At 46.0% G+C, this 23328-nt stretch overlaps 1 protein-coding gene across 1 annotated transcript in view; it reads left to right on the top strand.

Moving 5' to 3' along the window:
• FBLN5 (fibulin 5) overlaps window positions 1-23328 on the top strand; it is a 79448-nt gene continuing 56120 nt past the window's right edge. Inside the window, exons 1-4 of the mRNA XM_003786991.3 lie at window positions 1-453; window positions 4877-4931; window positions 6949-7000; window positions 9649-9903. Of these exons, the coding sequence (XP_003787039.1) occupies window positions 437-453; window positions 4877-4931; window positions 6949-7000; window positions 9649-9903 (379 nt within the window). The 5' untranslated portion in view covers window positions 1-436. The remainder of the gene's footprint in view (window positions 454-4876; window positions 4932-6948; window positions 7001-9648; window positions 9904-23328) is intronic.

The raw sequence follows: 23328 nt of genomic DNA, 5'->3' as shown, positions 1-23328 counted from the left end.
AGCGGGGCCGGGCAGTGAGCTCCCCCCAGCGCCGAGCTCTCGGCCCTGGCAGACGCCCCAAGATTGTTGTGAGGAGTCTAGCCAGTTGGTGAGCGCTGTAATCTGAACCAGCTGTGTCCAGACTGAGGCCCCATTTGCATTGTTTAACATACTTAGAAAATGAAGTGTTCATTTTTAACATTCCTCCTCCAATTGGTTTAATGCTGAATTACTGAAGAGGGCTAAGCAGAACCAGGTGCTCGCTCCGTGGCTCTCCAGTGGCTCGGAGGACCCAGGCGTGTTCCCCGTGTCCTCCCCGCGACTCACTGCCCCCTCTGGGATAAAATAGCGGCGAGCCCCGAGGGCCAGAGGAGGCCAGAGCGCAGGGTACTCCTCCCGGGTCCTGCCCGCCAGCTCGATCTTTCCCCTTCGCTTCTGCTCCTTGCGCGCCTTGGACATGCCAGGATTAAAAAGGTAGGTTCTTAGCGCCGGACTTTCCTTCTTCAGGGTCTGGAAACCTTAGTCAAAATATGATGGGTGGAAAATGGCTATGGCTGGGATTCAGGCTGTGTCAGGATATTGGAAAAAGCATTAGCTAGTGATGCAATGATATTGTTAATTATAAAAAGCTGCGCCTCTGCAATTTCCATCTCGAAGCCTTCTTTTGGGAGTGGGTATTTTTTTAACAGTTTCAGGAGTCAGCATCTGAGAGAGGGCTGCAAAAATTTCAGCGCTTCATTCCTGTCTTCTTTTAATTTTTTTATTTTTTTCGTCAAAGCGCACTAACTTCGTAAGCCGTTAAAAATTTTTTTTAAAAAGTATTTTTAATTTTGGGAGACCAATCACTAGTTCACTAGTAATTCTTAGCAATTATTCTGCTGCGTCGACGGTTGGACGAGCAAACCGGCTTGCTGAACATTTCAGGGCTGGATTTGCTCTATGTCTGTGTGGGATTCACAAAGGGCATGGGACCCAGAAGTTTCAAGCCAATGAGAAGAGGGGACTGCAGACAGAGATTCATGTAAGCAAATGTTTTGCTGTTCTTTAAGGAAATTGCAGTTCCAATGGAGTGATCCTGAAACCTTGAAGAACTTTACCTAGATGGCATCTGCGCAATCTGTATTCAGCCAACTCTTGAAAACATTGCTGCTTTAAACAGATTAACTGTGTGTGTGTGTGTTTGTGTGCGCCCACGTGTGCATGCTGAAAACTAAGCTGTAGCAATGTCATTCTGGATTGGGGGCCAGCACTTCTCTGACAGTCCTAATGTTTGGTTGGTGTCTCCAGCTTTCCTTGTATTTTAGGCTGGTGCATGAAATGGGGGAACCTACCTGCTTTAGCAAGTTCCTGGGAACTCCAACCCTTCTCCCCTAATATTCCTGTAACTGGTTCATGTTTGGAGTTTTCTAGGGCTCTTCATGACACGGTGCAGCCATGGGTGTATGTGCGATGCTGTGAGAGCATCAGTGCTTGGGTATTATTTCATTTTAGGAAAACCTGCTCTATTAGCCTAGAACCTGTTTGGCACCCCGTGACCCAGTTGTGGCTCTTCCAGAAGGCTAGGCGTGAGGCAAGACGTGTCCTGGGGCTGCCCGCTAGCCAAAGAGAATGAGAGAGTGAGGAGTAGGGGGAGAAATGGGGTTAGCACGCCCTTTCCACTAGCTCTTGAAGTCCTCTGCATTGCAGTCAGCCTGTTCTGTCTCCAACATAAACGAGACAGGATTTTATAACCAACCAAAAGGGAACTTCATGTGAAGAAACAGGAAAACATTGAAATTCATAATATACAGACTGGAAAATAAATTTGTTATTGTTCTTTCATTCCTTCCAGATACAAATCTGGCTGTTGCAAATATCAAAAAGCCCTGGGATTTGGCTCTGCACTTTATAAGGTCAGAGCTGTCTCTAGTGTTCTAGAATCTGGCTCACACAGGCACTTAGATGAAATGAAAACTGGTGGATGGTCAGGGTCTTTATTCTTTGGATTGGGGACTAGATAAAGGAAATGGGCTTGTATCTCCTTGCACCACGTTAGGGCTGTGTGACCACTCTGAATGTCACCTTAACTCTGGCCCTCTGGTATCCAGGGTTGCTGAATCAGATGAGCCGTGTGTCGTGGACGGGAGTGAGCTTTGTAATCTGTCAGATACTTTTTATAAGGGGAGGGATTATAATGTGGCAGTGCATGTTGGCAACAACAGACTACTGAATCCAGCCAGGTCCCCAGGTCCACTGCCCTATTAAAGAAACCTTCAAGATCGCCTCCTCCTCCTCTTCTACCAGGAAGTCTTCTCTATCTATCCCTACTCCCCATCTTCCTGTATGGCCCTCAATGGGTATTTCTCATTGCCCTTACCAAGGTCAGCTCCCCAGCCAGCTCTCTTGGGTTGTAATTGTTTCATAGTTTTGCAACTCTCTGCCTGATGTCCGTCCCTGCAAGCAGTAGTCGCTTGATTAAATCACTGCTGAACTGAATAATAGCACTAAATAAAGCTCTACAAGTGCATAGATTTTGCATTTTTTCCACCTTAACCATTTTTAGTGCAGCAGTGCTAAGTACATTCACATTACTGTGTCACCAGGCTCCAGATCGCTTTTCATCTTGCACAGCTGAATCTCTGCACTCATTAAACATTTCCCCATTTTCACCCTCTGCTTACCCCTGGCAACCACCATTCTACTTTCCATCTCTATAATTTTGACTACTCTGGGGACCTCACATAAGTGGACACAAACAGTGTTTGTCTTTTTTTGTGAGTGGCTTGTTTCACTTACCATAATGTCCTCAAGGTTCGTCCATAATGTAGCATGCATCAGGATTTCCTTCCTTTTGAAGGTTGAGTAATATTCCCTTCTGTGTTTGTACCACATTTTGTTTATCCATTCATCCATTGGTGGACATTGGGATTGCGTCCACCTTTAGGCGATTATAAATAATGCTACTCTAAATGTGGGTGTACAAATATCTGTTCAGGTCCCTACTTTCGATTTTTTTGGGGGCATATCTCTAAAAGTAGAATTGTTGGATCATGCATTAATTTGATGTTTAATGTTTGGGAAGCTGTCATCCTATTTTCTATAGAGGCTATACCATTTTTACATTCCCATCAATAGTGCACAAAGTTCCCAATTTCTCCACATGCTCCCTAACACTCATTATTTTCTGTTTTTTTTTTTTTGTTGTTGTTGTTTGTTTGTTTTTTTTTAAGACAGAGTCTCAAGCTGTCGCCCCGGGTAGAGAGCTGTGGCATCACAGCTCACAGCAACCTCCACCTCCTGGGCTCAAGCAATTCTCCTGCCTCTGCCTCCCAAGTAGCTGGGACTACAGGTGCCTGCCACAACGCCTGGCTATTTTTTGGTTGCAGCTGTTGTTGTTTGGCGGGCCCTGGGCTGGATTCTAACCAGTCAGCTCAGGTGTATGTGGCTGGCGCCTTAGCCATTTGAGTCATAGGTGCCGAGCCTTTTATTTTTTTATTTTTTATTTTTTAATGGCCATCTTGAGGGGTGTGAAGTAGTTAGTATATAGAGTTTGCATTTTTTAAAAATTCAAGATAGGGTCTTGCTCTTTTACCCAGGCTAGAGTGCAGTGGCATCATTATAACACACTGCAGCCTCCAACTCCTGGGCTCAAGTGATCCTTCTGCCTTAGTTTCCCCATGTGACTGGGAGTACAGGCGTGAGCTACCACATCTGGCTACTTTTTGTTTTGTTTTTGAATGTTTCTATTTTTCTCACTAAGTTGCCCAGGCTGGTCTCAAGCTCCTGAGCTCAAGCGATCCTCCTACCTTGGCCTCCTAGAGTGCTAGGATTATAGGCATGAGCCACCACACCCTGCCAAGTTTGTATTTTTAAAGTATACTGGTGACCACAATTTTAATGGATAAAAGCTGTGAGTGATGAAAGGCAGAATCTCAGTCTCAGAGGGGGTTAGTGGTTTGTGAGGGGCAGAACCGGCCTGGCTCATGGTTTCTCGGGGCCTCCTCCTAAGTTTCCTCCAGTGTATTCTTTTCTCCAGACTGTGCATGTTCCCTGGGTCCTCTTGTCCATCAGAGCCTGCTGACGGCGGTTCCCAAACCCATCACTGATGGGAAGTTTTCATGCGTGTGGACTTGAGGGCTCCCTACTCTGGTTATGTGACTTCCTGCTGTACCTTTCTTCCTAGCTAATCCAAGTGCCTCATGTTCCATTTTCTTTTTCTTTCATCATTTGAGGAAACAGTGGCTTATTCACTCTGTACTCATTTCAGGATAAAGATGTTCAAAACTCAAGCAAATCTTGCATAAGGGGGAAAGACCAAGTGATTGGTTGATATCATAGTGGCAGGTTTTAGGCCTATATATTTTTTAAAGGCAGCAAAACCCTTTAAGAAAAAGTGTGATCGGCTCGGCGCCTCTGGCTCAAGTGGCTAAGGCGCCAGCCACATATACCTAAGGTGGGGGGTTCGAATCCAGCCTGGGCCCACCAAACAACAGTGACAGCTGCAACCAAAAACTAGCTGGGCGTTGTGGTGGGCGCATGTGGTCCCAGCTACTTGGGAGGCTGAGGCAGGAGAATTGCTTGAGCCCAGGAGTTAGAGGTTGCTGTGAGCTGTGATGCCACAGCACTTTACCCAGGGGGACAGCTTGAGGCTTTGTCTCAAAAAAAAAAAAAAAAAAAGGAAGAAAGAAAAAGTGTGATCTAACACATTACCTCAATGAATGAAGTGAGTAGAAGAGTCATGGTTGTGTTTGGGGTGGTTGGGGTATCTGGAATCCCCTAGGCCTCTCTGGAGTACACCCTGCCCCATACAAGCACATAGTGGAGTCAGGGTTATAAATGCATGGGCAGCAGGAGAGCCGTGTGTCCCCCAGACCGAAATATATCTTGGGCATTTACATTTGACTTCTCACCTCCACAGGATACTCACCATTACCATTGTGGCTCTCTGTCTTCCGAGTCCTGGGAATGCACAGGTAAGATTTTAATTTTTTTGATTATCTAGGAATGTATTAAAAACTAGGATGAGGGAGTCCAGCCGTGTGTTTTAGAATCTAGGTTTGTGAGGCTGGATGCAGTGGCTCATGCCTGTAATCTTCGTACTCTGGGAGGCCAAGGCAGGTGGATTGCTTGAGCTTAGGAGTTCAAGACCAGCCTGAGCCAGAGCAGGACCCTGTCTCTACTAAAATTAGAAAAACTAGCTGGGTGTTGTGGCAGACATCTATAGTTCCAGCTACTCGGGAGGCTGAGGCAAGAGGATTGCTTGAGCCCAAGAATTTGAGGTTGCTGTGAGGTATGATGCCGTAGCACTCCACCGAGGGCAAAAAAGAGACTGTGTCTCCAAAAAAAAAAAAAAAAAAGTCTCGGCTTGTGGAGGTGGGGGGCTTGATAGTTTACCTAATTTGAGCCCTTGATTGCATATTCCACTTGGGGAAGTTGATACTTGGACCAGGTGATGTAATTTACCAGTGACAGAGCTGGCACTCAATCTCAGTGTCTTGACTCCCCCATCCAAGACTCTAATTTTAATCAGATCATACTGCCTTATTTATGTCCCAAAGAGGGCCTTGATTTATCTGCAGTGTTAAAAACTAAAATGTGCTCTAGTGTTTCTGGGCAATAGTTCCCCTGAGATGTCTGCATGTGGCTCAGGAAAGAAATGAGAGAAGCCCCACCTTTGAGCGGGGCTGGGGGCTACAGGCCAGAGAGTATTTTCTCTCGTTATATTAGGAATTTTGAAACATATTAAGGCCACTGGAGATGAGACAGATCTTGGGAAGAGTAGTAAAGAATTTTAGACCTTGAAGTCTTCTAACCCAGCCTTGTGGTGTACAGATAAGGACATGTAGGCACAGAGAGGGCAGTGGTCACAGGACTGTGTACTGTGCACTTCAGGCACATGGTAACCTGTGTTAGCATGCAGTCCTTACAACCACTTAGGACTAAGTACGTACTATCACCACTATTTTACAGATGGGGAAACTGAGGCATGGAAAAGTTATGCTGCAGCAGGAGCTAGTGTGAGAATTTGAAGCCAGGCAGTCTAGCAGAGTTGAACCCATGCCAACTTTTAGTTGGAGAGCCTAGGCTGGAACCCAAGTCTCCTGATGTACGGAACTTTCTGGCAAGCCTCCTGGCTTGTCTGCTCCATTTCCTTTGCCCCAAGGCCCCGGGACACCTGAGCCCTCTCCTGGGAATGCAGGCCAAATCCATCATCTCCACAAATCAACCTGCAGCTCAGAGAAGCGCAACCTCTGAAGCTGCGGGGAAAGCCAGGGCAGGAGCTCCCGCAGCCAGCAACACACCTGCTGGGCTTATTCCTGTCAGATGTCAGGCTCCGGGGCTTTCCTAATCAACGACCCCCAAGACAGCTTTTTAAAGTGTGTAAAGTTGGAGCTCAGGTTGTGTGTAAAACGGACAAACCTCTGGAACTGTCAAGATATCTCTCTTTATGGAAGGATCTTTGTGTAATTGTCTTGCTGAGGTTGTCATGCAGGAATTTCTCCCAATTCTGTTTTTCTTAGAAAACTGACTGTATCTGCTGTTTAGCTTCAGGTAGAAGATTTTTAGAAGATTTCAGGGGACAAAGAACTCACATCGGATGTTCTAAAGTTGAGGGTACACAGCAGCTAAAGGAAGTGTCATTGTCCTTAAAAGCAGCCGTGTTCGTTCCCAGAAAGGAGATGGGGCAGGCTGCACTGGGCACTTCACATGTGATTATGATCACTTTTCAGAGCATTCAGCCTGATAACCATCTGCTTAAAATGGGGGATATGAAGAAATGGTGCATGGAGTTTAATAAGTAATGCTAAGTGTAAAATAATTAAATAAAAATGAAAAAAATGAATAGGGGTGATAATACAGGTTATGGTTATTATGGATGCCTTTTCTCTTTATTACATTTTCCCAACTTTCTGTGATGCAGCTGTATGACTTTATAGTAAAAAAGAAGTGAAATGACCGTGCCTGTTTCTTCTCTCTCCTTTCCTGCAGGCACAGTGCACTAATGGCTTTGACCTGGACCGCCAGTCAGGACAGTGTTTAGGTATGAGCCATTGAACATCCTTCACTGGGGTGGGGGTGTTCAGCCCAGTTGTAGGGTTGTTTTTTTCTCAACTATTGCTCAGTCTCATCAAATCTGTATTAGCTTTGCCCATGGGAGGACACAGGGTCAAGAAATGATTGAAGCCAGTCGTGCCCTTCTATCCATCACTTCATTTTGCCTGGCACTGTGAGGAGTCTAAGGAGCTTTCCATCTGTGTGAGTTTCCTAGGGCTCCTGTAACAAATTACTCCAAACTTACTGTTTTAAACAACATAAATTATCACCGAGTTCTCTCGGTCAGAAGTCCAACATGGGTCTCTGCCAGAATAAAATCAAGGTGTCATCAGGGCTGTGTTCCTTTCTGAAGTCTCCAGGGGAGACTGCATTTCCTTGGTCATGTGGGTTCTTGGCAGAATTCAGATTCTTGTGGTTGTAGTACTGAGGTTCCCATTCCCTGCTGGCTTCCAGCGGAGCACCAGTCTCAACTTCTGGTCATAGCCCTTATTTCCTGTTGATGACCCTTCTTCCATCCTCAAGGCTAGCACAGCAAGTCAAGTACCTTTTATACTTGGAATCTCTTATTTTTCTGTTGTACCATCTCTCTGACCCTCTTCTTCTTCTACTTTTAAGGACTCATGTGAATACCCTGGATCTACCCAGACAATCCAGGATGATCTAGCTGCTACTTTAATTCCCCTTTGCTGTATAACCTAACATATCTATCTTCATCTTCTGAGGATTAGGAAGAGGACATTCTGTGGGGCATGGGAGGCATTCTGTCAGCACACATTCTCTCATGCAGTGGGAAAGATTAGCTTAGACATTATTAATTTAGAGATAGGTGGTAGAATAAAGTAATTGCCAAGTGGAAGTGAAAACTGTGGACCTGCAAAAGAAGAGGAGAGAGTAATGCTTTATGCCAGGCTTAAAAAAGAAAGTACTGATGGGGGTCACATTTGAATTGGGTGTTGAAGGATGAATGGGATCCTGAGAAATGTCATTCCAGGTAGAAAGAACAGGGTGGAAAGAATGTTCAGGGTATAGGATAGTTTATTGTGGTTGAGCATAGGGTATGTCTTGCTCTTGGGGAGGTATTTAGCTTTTAAATTATATTTGCTTTAGTCCAAACATTAATCTTCCCTGAGCTCACATCAGCTATGTGCCAGAGGGGAGATAGATGGTCTGAAAAACAACAAGTAGCAAGGAATAAAGTCCTGCCCTGGGAAATATGGAAATTTAAGTCCACTTGATTTAAAGTAAGGGTCTTTGATTTGAAGATGTGACAAGGGAATGAAAGAGAAGGTAGAGTTCTTTTCTGGCCCACCCATCTGAATGACAATTTCAGGCTTCAAGCTGGAGCATAGACTGTTGCATCCTGAACCTGGACATTCCCTTCCCAAGTTTCTCAGATGAGATGGGGGTGAGCTATCCGGAGATAGGCATCTCTTCCTCAGCCTTAAGTCCCACATAGAGCAGACTCCAAGGCTGGTGAGAGGGCCCAGGATCTGGAGTCAGGTCTGCTGCTTGCCGGTGCCAGAGTTCAGGCTTCTCCTAGCCCTACCCTAATAAGAGAACACCTCCCCGCCCCCGGTTTACAGGCACAGCACTAGCCAGGCTGGAAATGGGCCCTGTTGCCTGGCACAGCATGAGCTGACATTAAAACAAGTCTCTGCTTTCTTACTAGCTCTCAGCCAAGCCTTGTCTTACTTGATGCAAGGGACTCTTTCTACCTTGCCCAGCTGTTATTTAGAGTAGACTTGGGAGTAATTCTTAGGCCTGTCCTAGTCCAGAGGGTAGAGTGTGCACACAGAGTACATGACATGTTTTTAGATGGTACATCCACAGGTAAACACTTTATTTTAATAATTATGTATTTATTTATGATAATTGAGAGTGCTTTTCATTTGCTGTAGTCCTGTAAGATTAAAAAACCCACTTACTTGGGTTTCAAATGCGGGCTCATTTGAAAGTATTAAGCAAATGATACTATGGGTTTCTATTTTCTGTTGCTTATAACAGAATACCTGAAACTGGGTAATTTATAAAGAAAAGAAATTTATTTGCTACAATTATAGAAGCTGTGAAGCCCCAGATCAATGTGTTGTATCTGGTGAGAGTCTTCTTGCTAATGGGGCCTCTGCAGAGTTCCAAAGTAGCCCAGGACATCACGTGGAGAGGGGCCGGAGCGTACTAGCTCAGGTCTCTCTTTCTGTTCTTGTAAAGCCACCAGTCCCACACCCAGAATAACGCGTTCATCCATTAATCCATGACTAGATGAATCCATTAATAAGGGCATAGCGCTCATGACCTAATTGCTTTTTAAAGGTTCTGTCTCTCAATATTGCTACATTGGGGATTAAGTTTCCATATAAGTTTAGGAGGGGACATTCAAACCACAGCAAGGTTTTTGTGGATATGTTCAATATCGTGGTGGTGGTATTTGAAAGACTGGTGGTTGGGTGATGCTGGTCACTTTGATTCAGTTCATGCAACAATGAGCTGGGAATTCTCTAGGTGTTTGAGAGCGGATGCTGATGAAGTATGTTTGGGGGTCCTTTGTGCCACTCCTGGTACAAAGCTCTGCTTAAATATGCCCCGTGTACAGCATGCGTGGGAGCACTAATGCTCATCCTTTCTTGGGCCTTGCAGATATCGATGAGTGCCGGACCATCCCGGAGGCCTGTCGAGGAGACATGATGTGTGTTAACCAAAATGGCGGGTATTTATGCATCCCCCGAACAAACCCGGTGTATCGAGGGCCCTACTCGAACCCTTATTCGACCCCCTACTCAGGTCCATACCCAGCAGCTGCCCCACCACTGCCAGCTCCAAACTACCCCACGATCTCAAGGCCTCTCATATGCCGCTTTGGATACCAGATGGATGAAAGCAACCAGTGTGTGGGTGAGTGGCTCGGCCTTTTTCCTCCTCTCCTCAGGCTTGCTGAAGACACTGTCTGAATCTAGCAAGTCCACCCCAAATGGGTTGTTAGCTACCATTCACTGCCCCTGCAAAACAATGTCTCACTTTCTACATAGTCCTCACTTCCAGCAACTTGTATCTCTGGATTCATGCCAACCTAGGGAGGTTAGTTTGCTATTTCATTCACAGTTCTCCAGAAAGTCAATTTGGTTTTTTCTTTATTTTCTCTCTCTCTCTCTCATCTATAGATTTTAAAATGAGCTCATATTTTCTTAATTAAATAATGAATGCACCTAGTCAAACTTAGTAGTAAGTGAATGCCAGAGAGAAGATCTGGGAAGGACCAGAGCTCTGCATTCAACACCCCTTACCCATGAGGGTCAAGGCTGACTGTTCCGGAAAGAAAATAGGTTACTTGGATGGGAACTAATGTTCTTTTGGCCAAAAGGGGCTTCTCAGATGGGAACGCATAGCAAGAGTAGAACTCTGGGAAGAAGGAGACATACTATGTCCTGAGCTGCAAAGGAATTGGCAAGGGGGGCAGCATGGCCAGTGTCCCAGAGAGTTTTAGGTTTTGTTGGCCAGTGTGGCCTTCTGAGTTACCTGTGAATCCTCCCTGGTCTCTTTGGCTAGGCTCAGACCAAAACCTTGTAACTGTCTTCAGCTGGGTTCTAAACTTTTTTGATTGTGCACCCTATCAGCAAAAATTTTTTGAACCTGGACCTCCATGACACAAATATTTACAAATTACATACATCCCCTGTCACACTAATGGTTTGAGGAGTATAAGGCTCACATAAGAAATAGGAAATTTTAAAGGAAGTGATAAAAGTAAAAATGAATTGAAGTTCTCATCTTTTCTTCCTATAGCCTGTAAGTTTGGGAGACCATTGATATACATAGTAAGATATTTGTTGGTTCCATTTCAGGGCTCTGGAGTGTTGAGCTGTAACCAACTCTAAGAGAGGCTGTGTTGATTATAACATCTTCTATATGCTTGTGGGAAGGAGTGTGCATTTCCTTTAGAACACATGTAACAAACACGCAAACAAGTATGCTTGACAGCTACAAGGGAAAATTGGATGCACCTGAGCCCAAGCTTCGACATTCTTACTGGGCTCAAAAGGTGGGGTGGGGAGTATGTGTGTGTGTGAATGAGAGGGAGAGAGAGAGAAATGGGGGAAGTGGGGAGCTGGTTGATGTTTTTCTTGAATACAGATGGGGTACAAAGGTAAAGAGGGTGGTGCAGTCAAGCCAAGTACAGGCTTTGGTAGGGAAGATGATGACATGCTTCCTTACAACAAGCAGCAGAACAATAGACCATTGCAATTGGAAGGGACTTTTTACCAACCTTTAACTTCAGCCTTTTCATTTTATAGAAAGGGCAATGTTAACCCCAACCACAGGAGATCACAGAGGTAAACTATGAGTCCCGCTCCTCTGACTTCTCCCATCTGCGATTTCCTAACTATATGACATGACCTTTCTCAACTGGTAGAGAAGAAATGGCCCTTAAAGAAAATGCAGAAATAGAGAAGTGCAGTGGGAGCAGGTGGGGCTGCTCTTCCAGGGGGTCGTGTGGGAGGTGGCTGAGCAGAGTGACCAGCCCTGCATATGCACACCTTGGGGTGAGGAGAGGGTGTAATGATACTTCCAAGGCACTCCAGGTTTGGGGGAGGGGTCCCGATGAGCTGTGGCATAGGCATCTCTTGCTGAGGTCTTAGGCCACTCCGCAGGTCCCTTTGCAGAACAGCTGGGAACAGCTGCAGGGCTCTCCAAAGTGTCCCCCTCCCTCCCTCAGACCTCTTTCTGGGGTCCCAATGCCCCTGACAATGAGGACATGGCTGGGAAACCTACTCACCCCTGGTCCCTCTGACGTCATGCCTTTTATGGCTCTGGACCTGTCACACGGGAGATGCAGAGGCTTCATAATGGGCCTTTTGTAAGAAGAATACAATCCAGGAACCCTAGTGAGGACTGGCACCAGGCCCATCCATTTCCAAAAAGTACAGCATTATGCATTCATAAGTCCCAAGTTCTTTCTAACTTCCCCTCACTCCACCCCATGGTTTCCTGATTTACAGAGGGCTTTCAAATAGACCCTCGAGGAGGTCTCTCTGGGCATTGTAAGAGGAGACATGGGAGGTGGGGAGAGAAGGGATGGGGAAGGGAGGCCCTTTCTACCCACTGTTCCTTCCAGGAACTGGGAGGGTCTGGGGGTGGGCCTGGGAACAGGCAATAAAGGGAAGCAAGGCATGGTGACAGAAGAGGAGGAAACCAGAGGGGAAGTTGCTGAGAAAGACAAGGAGATGAGTCTGGAGTTGTCACCGCCCAGAGAAGGAGAATGTGGGTGTTTCTGGAGTGCAGCTCTGATCCTATGAGGAAGTATCACGTGAGTGCTGTGTACACTGGGGAGAATCAGGAAATATTTCTGAAACTTTATTATTCTAGAGAGGTGACATCTCCAAATGAGTCTCATCCCCCTCCTCATCAAAATAAAAAAAATAATAACAGTAATAGCAGCAGCAGTGATAATATCCAGCACTTGGATGGTGCCTGCATGCCAGGATCACTAAATGAATTAATGCCCTTAATCCTCATAACAACTTGGTGAAGTAGACAGGTTTCACCCACAAGGAAGCTTTAGCACAGAGAAGCTAAGAAACCTGTCCATGCTCACACAGCCAGCGAGATGCCAAACCAGGATTTGAATTGTTCAAGCTCTGGGTAAGGAGACTGAGGCTCAGTAAAATAAAAGTTTGTTCAAGTTCTCTCTCAGAGTCAGTATGGAAGCCAGATTAAAAATAAGGTCCCTGGCTCAGCGCCTATAGCATAGTGGTTACCGTGCCAGCCATGTAACCGGGTTTGAGCCTGGCCCTGGCCAGCTAAACAACAATGAAAAACTGCAACAAAAAAAAATAGCTGAGTGTTGTGGTGGGTGCTTGTAATCCCAGTTGCTTGGGAGGCTGAGGCACGAGAATCACTTGGGCCCAAGAGTTGGAGGTTGCTGTGAGCTGTGACGCTATAGTACTCTATCGAGCACAATATACTGAGACTCTGATTCAAAAAAAAGGAAAAAAAACCCAAGATCTTTTCTCTCTCTTTTTAAGGACAGTCTCTGCTGTGTAAAATTTTGAACCCAGACAATGATAGAAAGATCATGATGGATGCTTAGCTCCTTACTATCCAGCTTTAGGAGTTAACTGACACGGGCACAAACATTTCCTTTTTTTTTTTTTAACCCTCCATTCAGTGCATTGATTTAAAGCAAATCTCAGACATCATAAAATTTCATCCTAAATACTTTAGTTATCTTTAAGAGATAAAGATTCTTTACAAAACAATTATAAAACATTCCCCCCCAAGCACATTACCATTATCAAACTTCCATAAGCCAACCATAATCCCTTTTTATTATTAAATATCCAGGTAATAGTCAAATTTTCCCGGTTGTCTCATGAATGCCGTGTAATCTCACAAATGGTAAGAAGAATTGCTGCAGCTCCTGGCATAACAAGCCTCCAGCAAAAGGCTGCTTTTTCAGCCGCAAAGCATTTCACAAATGTTAGTTACTCTCAGAGCCCCTAAATTTGCCACGGGGCCAGGTTGGTTAGCAAAACCAGAACTTGGAATGTCCATCCAGAGTGATGACAAGTTGAGCCCCAAAGCATGTGGAACCATCTCAACAGCCTTTTTTCTGTTGGTTTGTTTGAATCCATTCAATCAAACAAAGCCTACAAATTGCATTGGTTAACAAGTCTCTTAAATGTCCCTTGGTCTTTATTGTTTCCCTTGCTCCTTACATGTTGGAGAGGCTGAGGTCTGTGTCCTGCAGAATTTCCTACATTTGGGATTTGGCTGATTGCACTCTTGTGGTAGCCTCTAACTTATTCCTTCCTCCCCTATAATTTTATGTAGACTCCCAGTAGATCTAGAGACTTGATTTATTTGAGGTTTAATTTGGGGGGCAAACCACCTTGTAGATGACATCCTTGATCTTTTGCTCTCTCTACACGCTGGTTTCTTCTCCTAAAGTATAAGAAAGTCTTCCTTGAGGAAGAAACGAGTACCCTCCCCTTCACTGTGGTTTACTTTTTCTGGGCTTTGGGCCTACTTCTCAGGAACAGCCTCCTTCTTTTTGCCCAAGCTGGGGAGGGGCCAGTTTAGCACGTGGGTCCCCAGTACCTCTGAGTCTCTTTCTTGACTTCTCTGTTTTGGGGTTCTACTTTGGAGATGACAAGACCTTTCTCCTTCTGCAACAAAGTTTGTTTGGCCTTAGGCTCAAGTCCACAAGCTCCTAGATAAAAAGCTGGATTGGTTGGGACCTTTTTCAGACAGGATAAATAGTGACCCAAGAATTACAGTGTATGAGCCAAGCAAATTTTGTGTCATTCAGAAAACTGGCATCTTGGCATGAAGGCGTCCAGCTATAGGGCAGCCTCTGCCAGGGTTGATGGGACTCATGGGTGGTTGGAATGTGTCACCCAGATCTCGGACATTTGGGAGATCTGGTGACCAGATTCTCAGGGGAGGGAGAGCCAGGCAGACATGGTAAACTGGCAAGGAAGGGCTGCTGGAGACCCATCCAGAACACAGCCAGGACCCAGATAGAAGGCAGGCTCTCTCTCTCTCTCTCTCTCTCTCTCTCACACACACACACACACACACACACACACAGAGAATTCTGGGCTGGCCATTAGACACAAATAGACATCCTCAAGAAGGATAGTTGAGGTTGAGGATTGTGTGTGCTGAAGGCCCAGGGTGTGGCATGAGCCTGCTGAGGCACCTGTGATGTGGGCCTGCGTTTGAGACTTTCCTCTTATGGCATGCTGCTGCTGAGACCTGGTCCCGGCAATTGGCCGCCACTTCTCTCTTCATGCTCATCCCCTGTGGGGCTCATCTTGTCATCAGTCTGAGTGAGCATCCCAAGTTCTGACTTTGCTAACTGACCAGGATGAATGGCAAATTTAGGGGGCCCCATGAATAATTAGAGTTCATGAAATGTTTGGAGCTGAGAAAGCAGCCTTTTGCTAAAGACGTGTACTCTGGAGACTGCAAGGATTCTTCTGACCATTTGTGAAATTATAAGCAATGTCTTTATTCTTTCTTCTGGCCTGGGATATTTATGTTTAATCAGAGTGCCCAAACAGGCAGAGAGCAATACATGTGGATCCTTTTGGAAGATGGATAGTGTGGGCCTGAGGCTTTCTCTTGAGTTATTTTTCCTGAAAGCCAGCCAATATGTAGTCAAGTGATGTTGACGAAGTGCTCATTGGTGCCAGGCTCTGGCCTAGGCACTTAGGAGGACATGGAGTTCGGATGCAGCCATGGGCTCTCTCTAGAGCATGTGGTCAAAGAAAGGTGATTAAACACAAAACAGCAACTGAAATTCAAGGTGGACTCTGATAAGTTTTCAAGATGGTACAAAGAGAACAGAGAGATAGGAAGGCTCTGGAGTGGAGGGGCCTTGATTCTCACCTTGGTTTGGCCACCTTTACCTGTGAGACCTGGGGCTTGGTTTCTTCATCTGTAATATGGGTATAACAATGCCTGTCTCACAGATAACACATATGAGCACCTTGTTTGGTGTCTGCACAGAATTATGACATAGTAAATGTTGATTGGGAAGGATTTTTTTGAGGAGGCTGCTAAGGTGTTAGAATAATGACCCATGGAAAGATTTGGAGTCTGAAGATGCATTGAAGGCCTAATTCTTTAACGCTCTTAAAATGACCTAAAATTGAGCTCAGTACACACCTACCTTTCAGTCCTCTTGGGTCTTTGCCCAGCCAAGTCTTGATGAGGTTTTGCTCAGAATCTGCTTGGAGATGCCAGCAAAGCCTGGGTTTATTTATTGTGAAACAGAACAGTGGGAAGTCAGTCCAATGTGGTGAGTGGATAAGACAAGGCCAAGCGCATGTAGGAACCTCAGCCCTCAGTGTGGCAGGCTGTGGTTGGCACAGATGAAGGAGGAGGGGGTCGCCTCTACGCCCACAGACTTTTCTTATTTTTTGTACGGGTCTCTGGCTTGGGCTGTAACTTGAAACTCAGTCCTCAGGTTGAGACCAGAAGGAAAATTCGTGACGCTGAGGCCACATGGTTCTTTAGCTTGCCAAGAACATTGGGGCCGTGCAGGCCCGGAGAGCCAGTGAGACCCAGGACTGAGGCAGGGGCTCCACAGTGGAGTTTGCTCAGATGTCCTCATGAACCAGCCCCAGCAAGATTGCTCATGAATGGCTCCCAACCAAGGTTTCCCATCTGGCTTCACGTATTCCCCTGTCATAGCCCGGGATGGTGGGCAAGAGGCTTAACCTCTCAGAACCTCAGTTTTTCTGTGATAATAGCATTGACCTCCCCCTCCATAGGGAATTTAGAGAATTTAGTAAGATAATGCATATAAATGATCTAACATGGAGGCTGGTAAGGGCTTAATAGTAAGGGCTTAATCAGGTAGTTATAACAGGTAGCCCTTAACATAGTAAGGGCTTAATCAAGTAGTTATTATAGTCATAGTTTTCATTATTTCAAATCTCATCATTCCTTTATGATTTCTATTCCAAAACCCGAGTCTTCTTATGGTTATTGTTTATTCTTTCCCCTGATAATTAGATTTAATAACATGTACCTGGTAGAGGGTTGAGAGTTGAGTTTCTGCCGCTTTTCAGCAATAGGAGTTGGGATGAACTTGGGTTTATAAGGGGACCTCAGCAGAGAAGTGACGTGAGGAAGTTATCTAGAATAGCTCTTCTCAAAAGTTAACATGCGCAGGAATCCCTTGGGAAGGCAGATTTTGACTCAGGAGGTCTGGGGTGGGCCTGAAGTTCTGCATTTTCTCACAAACTTCCAGGTGATGTGATGCTTTGGGGCCAGAGACTGGACTTTGATTAGCAGGGCCCTCATCCATCTATCTATTTTTTTGATAGCACTACATTTAAAGAAAAGTGGAAATTTCATTTTCATTTTATTTATTTATTTATTTATTTGAGATAGAGTCTCACTCAGTCACCATTGGTAGAGTGCCATGGTGTCTTAGCTTGCAACAACCTCAAGCTCTTCTCAAACTCTTGGATTCAAGTGATCCTCTTGCCTCAGTCTCCTAAGTACCTGGGACTACAGGTGCCTGCCACAACCCCAGGCTATTTATTTTTTGCATTTTTTTTTTTTTTTTGGGCTGGGAATGGGTTTGAACCTGCCACCTCCGGTATATGGGGCCGGTGCCCTCCTCCTTTGAGCCACAGTCGCTGCCAACCCCCTGGCTGTTTTTTAGAGACAAGGTCCTGCTCTGGCTCAGGCTGGTCTAGAACCTGTGAGCTCAGGCAGTCCACCCTCCTCGGCCTCCCAAGTGCTGGGATTACCGGTATGAGCTACCTTTCAGACCTGGAAACTTCAGTTTTAGAAAAACTTATTACTTTTATTCAAAAAACCCCCCAAAAACTAAAAACTGAAAAGAAATTGTTTTAGAGCTTAAATTGAAGTGTCATGCTGTGGTGGTAAAGGGACAAGATGGAATGTCAGTAAAAAGTGGATTTTCATTCCAGGTTTGCTACTTATTAGTGACATTTAGAAAGTCACTTGACCTCTTTGGCACAAGTTTTCTCTGTACAAAAGAAGGGATTATATCACATTAGGGATCTTAATGTGAGGTCTGTGGATAGAAATCAGGGTATCTATTTTTATGTTTTTTTCCCATTAACTTCTAATTGAAATTTGGCATTATTGACCGTTATGTAGGCAACAATCCATAGGGCAGTTAGAAGTATCTGTCACAGTCTCCACAAGAGATTTGGATGTTCACGTATCACATGACAGCTGTGCAGTTATTTTGAAATGTTTTAAAGTATTTGAAATACAGTAGAACCTCCATAGTTGACTGTCTCCCTAAATTGACCACCTCCTTAGTTGACCTAATTTTCATAAACCAGACATGCACCACATGTGTATATCAGTACAGTAGGCCTAGTTCCTTATGTTGACCACCTCCGGATGTTGACCTGTTTGTTACAGTCTGTTGGGTGGTCAGCTTACACAGAGGCTCTACTGTATTTTAAAATGTTATTTTGAAATCTCATTCATACTTATCACTTCAAAATTGTAAAAGATAGTTGTTTATCTGCTGCCTAACCTTATTCTTTAATGCACTGTTAAAGAGGTATATGTATATTACTTTATCACACATTCAACTGAATTTTTGATAACAGTATTTCAATATAACTGGTTTTCTTTTTAATCCTCTGAGTTTGATTTTATGTAACTTAAAGCATTATTCTGAGTGGGGAGGTCCCTGGGCTGCAAAATAGGCTGGAGGCACACCACAAAAGGTTTAAATTCCTTGAATCAGATGATTTCTTAGGTTCCCTCATACTGATGAATGCTGTCCTATTCTAAATCTTCCCAATATTCAGGGAACATAAGTTTTGTGCCCAGACTGGATTTTCTGTTAACTCTTTCTCAGCTGTGTTGCTCAAGTACCGTGGCTCTTTTCTACTGGGGTGCGATTGAACTAGCCCACATGCTCAGGGACACCTCTTGCTGGGAGCGGTCAATTCTCTGTTTGCCAGGAGGTTCCTCCCACTCCCAGCTGCAGCCCGCTTTGGTAATTGGCACTGGCCCGTGGTGAGGTTCGGTGCACTGACTGGCCTCACGTGCTGGGTGGGGCCCCACTGGTGGGACATGCTCAGCCCTTGGTGCCTTTGTGTAGTAGGTCACTTCCCCAGTGCCTAGCGTGGAAGTGTTTTCAATGACCTACAAGTTTTTCTTGGCTTTCATCTGATGTTTCTTGGTCTGGTCATGTTTCTTTTAATTATAGTCCACTCTGGAATTAGCCAGTTGTGTGTGAAAAGTAAGTTGTGTTGCAGAGGCTGGATGAAGTGTGGACTTCTTAACAGCCAGACCATTCAGCTCGCTTCTGATAGTTGTGGCAAAAGTGGGTGCATGACCAAGTCTGCAGCGAGTGCTGGCTGGAGGACAGGAGGTCACGTTACCTGCAAGGTTGCAGATCACCTCAAACACCAGGGCCAGTTCTGAGTTGACTGGTTAGCCTTATGTTTTTAAATTAGTGAGAAGTGCATGCTATGTTTCTTAACGAGGTGCAAGAGCTCTAAATGTGTTGAAATGGAGAGATGAGATTGTACTGTTTCTTTTGTTGTCAAAGCTGGTCATAGATTTCTTTTTAAACATCTGTTGATGTAAGTACATTGACCCATCTCTGGTGAACTCTAGAACAGAAATGACTTACAAATTTTCTGTATGCACATTAGCAGACTGTGTAGATGGTTCTTCTCTGCTTTTAGGGGTGGTGCCCAAAGGATACCTGCTGCCCTTGCCCTCATCCCAGTTGTAATGCAAAAAAAAGAATGATTTGAGGGCTGTTTGTGTGATCAGGAATGGATTAAGTGAAATATAAAAATCCCATATGAATGAATGCAAAGCATTTGTTTTATGGAGAGTGGGTGCCTGAGCACAATGAAATGGACCGAAACAATAAATTAGGTATCATATTTGATGAAGCCAACAACAGCCTCATGTCAAAAATTGCTAGGCCCCAGTTATAATATCAGCTGTTAGAGAAAAAATAAAAGGAGATCGTTATTCCTCAGTGGCTCGGAATGAGCAGTTTGTTATGGCAGGGAATAGTGGGTGATTAGATGATGCAGAGGAAAGAGCATGGGCTTTAGGCAGTCGGGGTGTGAATCAGTCCTGGTACTGTTGATCGCTCAGGGCTTTAAGCCCTCTGGGCGTGTCCCATCTACAAGGTGGGATGATAATGCTTACTTTACTTCGAGGGACTGTTTTGAGTCCTAGTGAAAGATGTGCTGCGTCTGATAGTCAGGTCTGCCCCCTCCCAATCACTGCCGTCATCAACCCCCACCCCCTCACGCTGCAAGCTCTTTATCTTCTAGGAGCACGACTCTGTTGGCCTCACATCTCACCCTGTCTCTGCTCAATCCCAGGCCCAGAGATGTGGCCAGAACTTGTCGGCTGCGCTTCCCAGCTGGAGGTATTTGGGGAGGGAGACTTGATGGGGGATATCTGTGACCACGTACTGACACTTCTTCCTGGCTGTCTCCACTCTGACCTCTTTCAGGCCACAGAAGCGGCTTTGGAGCCTTTTTGTGGGGCCCTCTTTGCCTCTGGGAGTGCTAGAGAGCACTGTGAGTATCTCTGTGCTCCTCTCCCAGGGTGGCCGGCCTCTCTGGGCACATGGACCACACAGACCACATGGTACTCTGGCCCAGCAGGTGGTGACAGGGAAGTGCTGGTGGAGTGGGCCCACCCCTTATTAGAGAGACCCCTAAGCCAGATATCCTGCCACCGGCAGTCATGTCTGGGGCTGAGTATAGAGGCAGAAAAGCCAGGGCCCAGTAGCCCCAGGGCACTGTGGGCAGGCATCTACCTGTGGCTCTCTTATTTCATAATGAAGGGCATAGGTGTCAGGGGGTTGGGGAATTAGGTAGGGGGCCTGGGGAGGGGATTCCTAAAATGCAGTGCATCAGCTTTCATTATTTGTCCACAGTCTTGGGCAGAGTGACCTCTCTGTAAGGGAATGTCAAGGGCAAGGTGCAGTGGTTTCATTCCTGTAATCTCAGAACTCTGGGAGGCTGAAGCAGGAGGATTGCTTGAGGTCAGGAGTTCAAGACCAGCCTGAGCAAGAGCAAGACCCTTTCTACTAAAAATAGAAAAACTACCCAGGCATTGTGGTGAGTGCCTGTAGTCCCAGCTACTTGGGAGACTGAAGCAGGAGGATCAAGACTAGGAGTTTGAGGTTGCTGTGAGCTGTGATGATGCCACTTGTTCTAGCCTGGGCAACAGAACAAGACCTTGTCTCAAAAATAAAAATGTAGGCTCGGCGCCTATAGCTCAACCGGCTAAGGCGCTAGCCACGTACACCTAGGGTGGCGGGTTCGAATCCCCAGCCCGGACCCGCCAAACAACAATGACGGCTGCAACCAAAAAATAGCCGGGCGTTGTGGCGGGCGCCTGTGGTCCCAGCTACTTGGGAGGCTGAGGCAGGAGACTCGCTTGAGCCCAGGAGTTGGAGGTTGCTGTGAGCTGTGATGCCACGGCACTCTACCCAGGGGGACAGCTTGAGGCTCTGTCTCAAAAAAAGAAAAAAAAAATAAAAATGTAAATAAATAAATGACTTATTGAATGAATGAATGGGAGGAAGGAGAGCGTGGGTACAGTTGAAGCCAGGCTGGTGACAGGGGCACCTTCACTCCTTCCTCACTGGGCCTCTCATCATTCATCTTAGTGCACCCTCTACTGACCCTTCCCGCGGAGCTGACTGCAGGGAGGGGACTAAGATAACTCAGAGACTCCTTGTTCTTTCAGCATCCTGTGGGCTGGAGCCATGTTCACTGTATCTGTCCCACACCTGGCATGATGCTGAGTGCTGCTGGCATTCAGTGAGTGTTTAAGGGAATTGAGTAAACAGCATAGCTGAGGGGCTGATGGGAAAAGATGAATCTGACTTCAGGTCAGATTAACTTCACTATCCTTTCCCCTAAGGGGAAACTCAGTTGGAGGCTGTGCTGTTGAAGCCCAGGCTTTGAGTGGCTCCCAGAGATCCACCACTACCTCCTTGCACAACTCCAGAGGGCGCCATTCAATTGCATGACATGTCATCGGCAACCCCTTGGAGCCCAGCAACTACCCAAGGCTCCTGTTTATCTTGGAAACAGAGGAGCATGCATGAGGAGGGGTCTCTGGGCCATCTCCTTGGGGGCTGGCAGGGAAAGGACATTCACAGGATTCCTTCCCTCCAGAGGGCCTCAGACATCAGACTGGATGTCAGGGACTGACCTTCTGTTCCCCTCCAGCTTGTCGGAGCCGGGCCAGAGGGGAGATGGGGACAGCCAGTGCTGGGCCCTGCCCCAGGCAGCCAGCATGCAGACTCTGGGGACAGCTGGTGTGTTGGGGCTGGGGAAACCGTAATCCCTGGGGTCTTGTCAGTGTTATCTGATTTTCTTTCAAAGTAAAACATTTGTGGAAACCCAGCCAGACTAGATTTCTGAACTCTACATATTTCACAGGTCTTAACATGTCCCCCAAGAGTCAATGAGGTCAGACAGGACAGACTTCACATCCAGAATCAGTATGAAATTGGCATCTTCAACAGTTCCCATGGGACAGGGGTAAGAATTTGAGGGAGATTATATGAAATAGTGCAAAGACACAAAAAACCCAGACTCTGCTTCATTCTTGTAGGGGAGAAAGATAAGCCATCTGTTTTCTGCATCTGAGCTGGTGAGGGGTGGCTGTGTCTGCCAGGACTGTTGTGGCTGAGATGAAGCATGGTGAGACAGGGCTGTGTGGGCAGAGTCAGGAGTGACCACTGCATCCTGCCCGTGTTCTCTGGTGCACATGCCTTAACTGTAATAAATAGACATTGGTGGTTATTTATTTAACATCTCTCCACCAGCAGAACTTTCTCTCATATGGTTGTATTTCTAGCACCTGATAAATATTTGTTGAATTAGCAGAGAAGCTACACAGAGTGAATTGTACGTATAGGATTCAAATGAGAAAGAGAAATTGATTCTATCTCAGGTACAGTTGTCCAGATAGGTTCATTTGTTATCATGGATGGAATTTTTTTTGCAGTTTTGGCCAGGGCCGGGCTTGAACCCGCCACTCCCGGTATATGGGGCTATCACCCTACTCCTTGAGCCACAGGCACCACCCTCATGGATGGAATTTATTTATTCATTTATCATTTGTGTGTTGAGGTCTGGGGATGTGCACATAGAGATTAATTTAATTAAGGCATTGTTGCTGCCATGAGCAGTTCACAGTCTCTTGGCAGAAGTTGGGTGGGTTGGTGGAAATATGGAACCCAATACATAAATAATTATAGCCCAATGAAATGAGACAGCAACACAAATAGGTATGAGGCACTCTGTTGGCTCTGGCTGGTGTGGTTGCACAAGCTTTTTGTGAGGACAGGTGTTGCACAGCTGTGTGTCCATTCTATTAAACAGACACTGAATGAGCCAAGTGCTGGGAGGGGGGTCTAAAGATGAGCAAGATACTGTCTCTGCCCTCAGAATCTCTCAGCTGAGTGGGTGTGATGGGAGTAGGGGAGGGGCAATGTGTAGAACTAATCAGAATCTCTCCATGAGCCCAGCATGAGATGTGACTGATGGGAGCAGCGTGTGCCCAGTGCTGTGGAGTGCTCACAGGGCCACTAACTCTGCCCTGGGAATGGATCTGAATCTTTGGGGAGTTGAATAGGATTTTCACATCAGAGATAGGGATGGTCATTCTGGGTTGGGGAGCAGTGTTGGCAGAGCCAGAGAGGCAAGAAAGTTCCTGGCATGTTGAGGACTGCCCGTGAGGGCCGTCTGCCCACCATGATGCCCTGTGACACCCAGCATGCCTGCAGACTGGACACAGGCTGTGACT

This window comes from Otolemur garnettii, unplaced genomic scaffold (assembly GCF_000181295.1).
Source record: "Otolemur garnettii isolate 467f Iridium unplaced genomic scaffold, OtoGar3 scaffold00020, whole genome shotgun sequence".
In the NCBI taxonomy this organism is placed as follows: Eukaryota; Metazoa; Chordata; class Mammalia; order Primates; family Galagidae; genus Otolemur; species Otolemur garnettii.
Note: the sequence above shows the minus strand (reverse complement) of the source record. Positions and strands in the feature narration are given on the sequence as shown.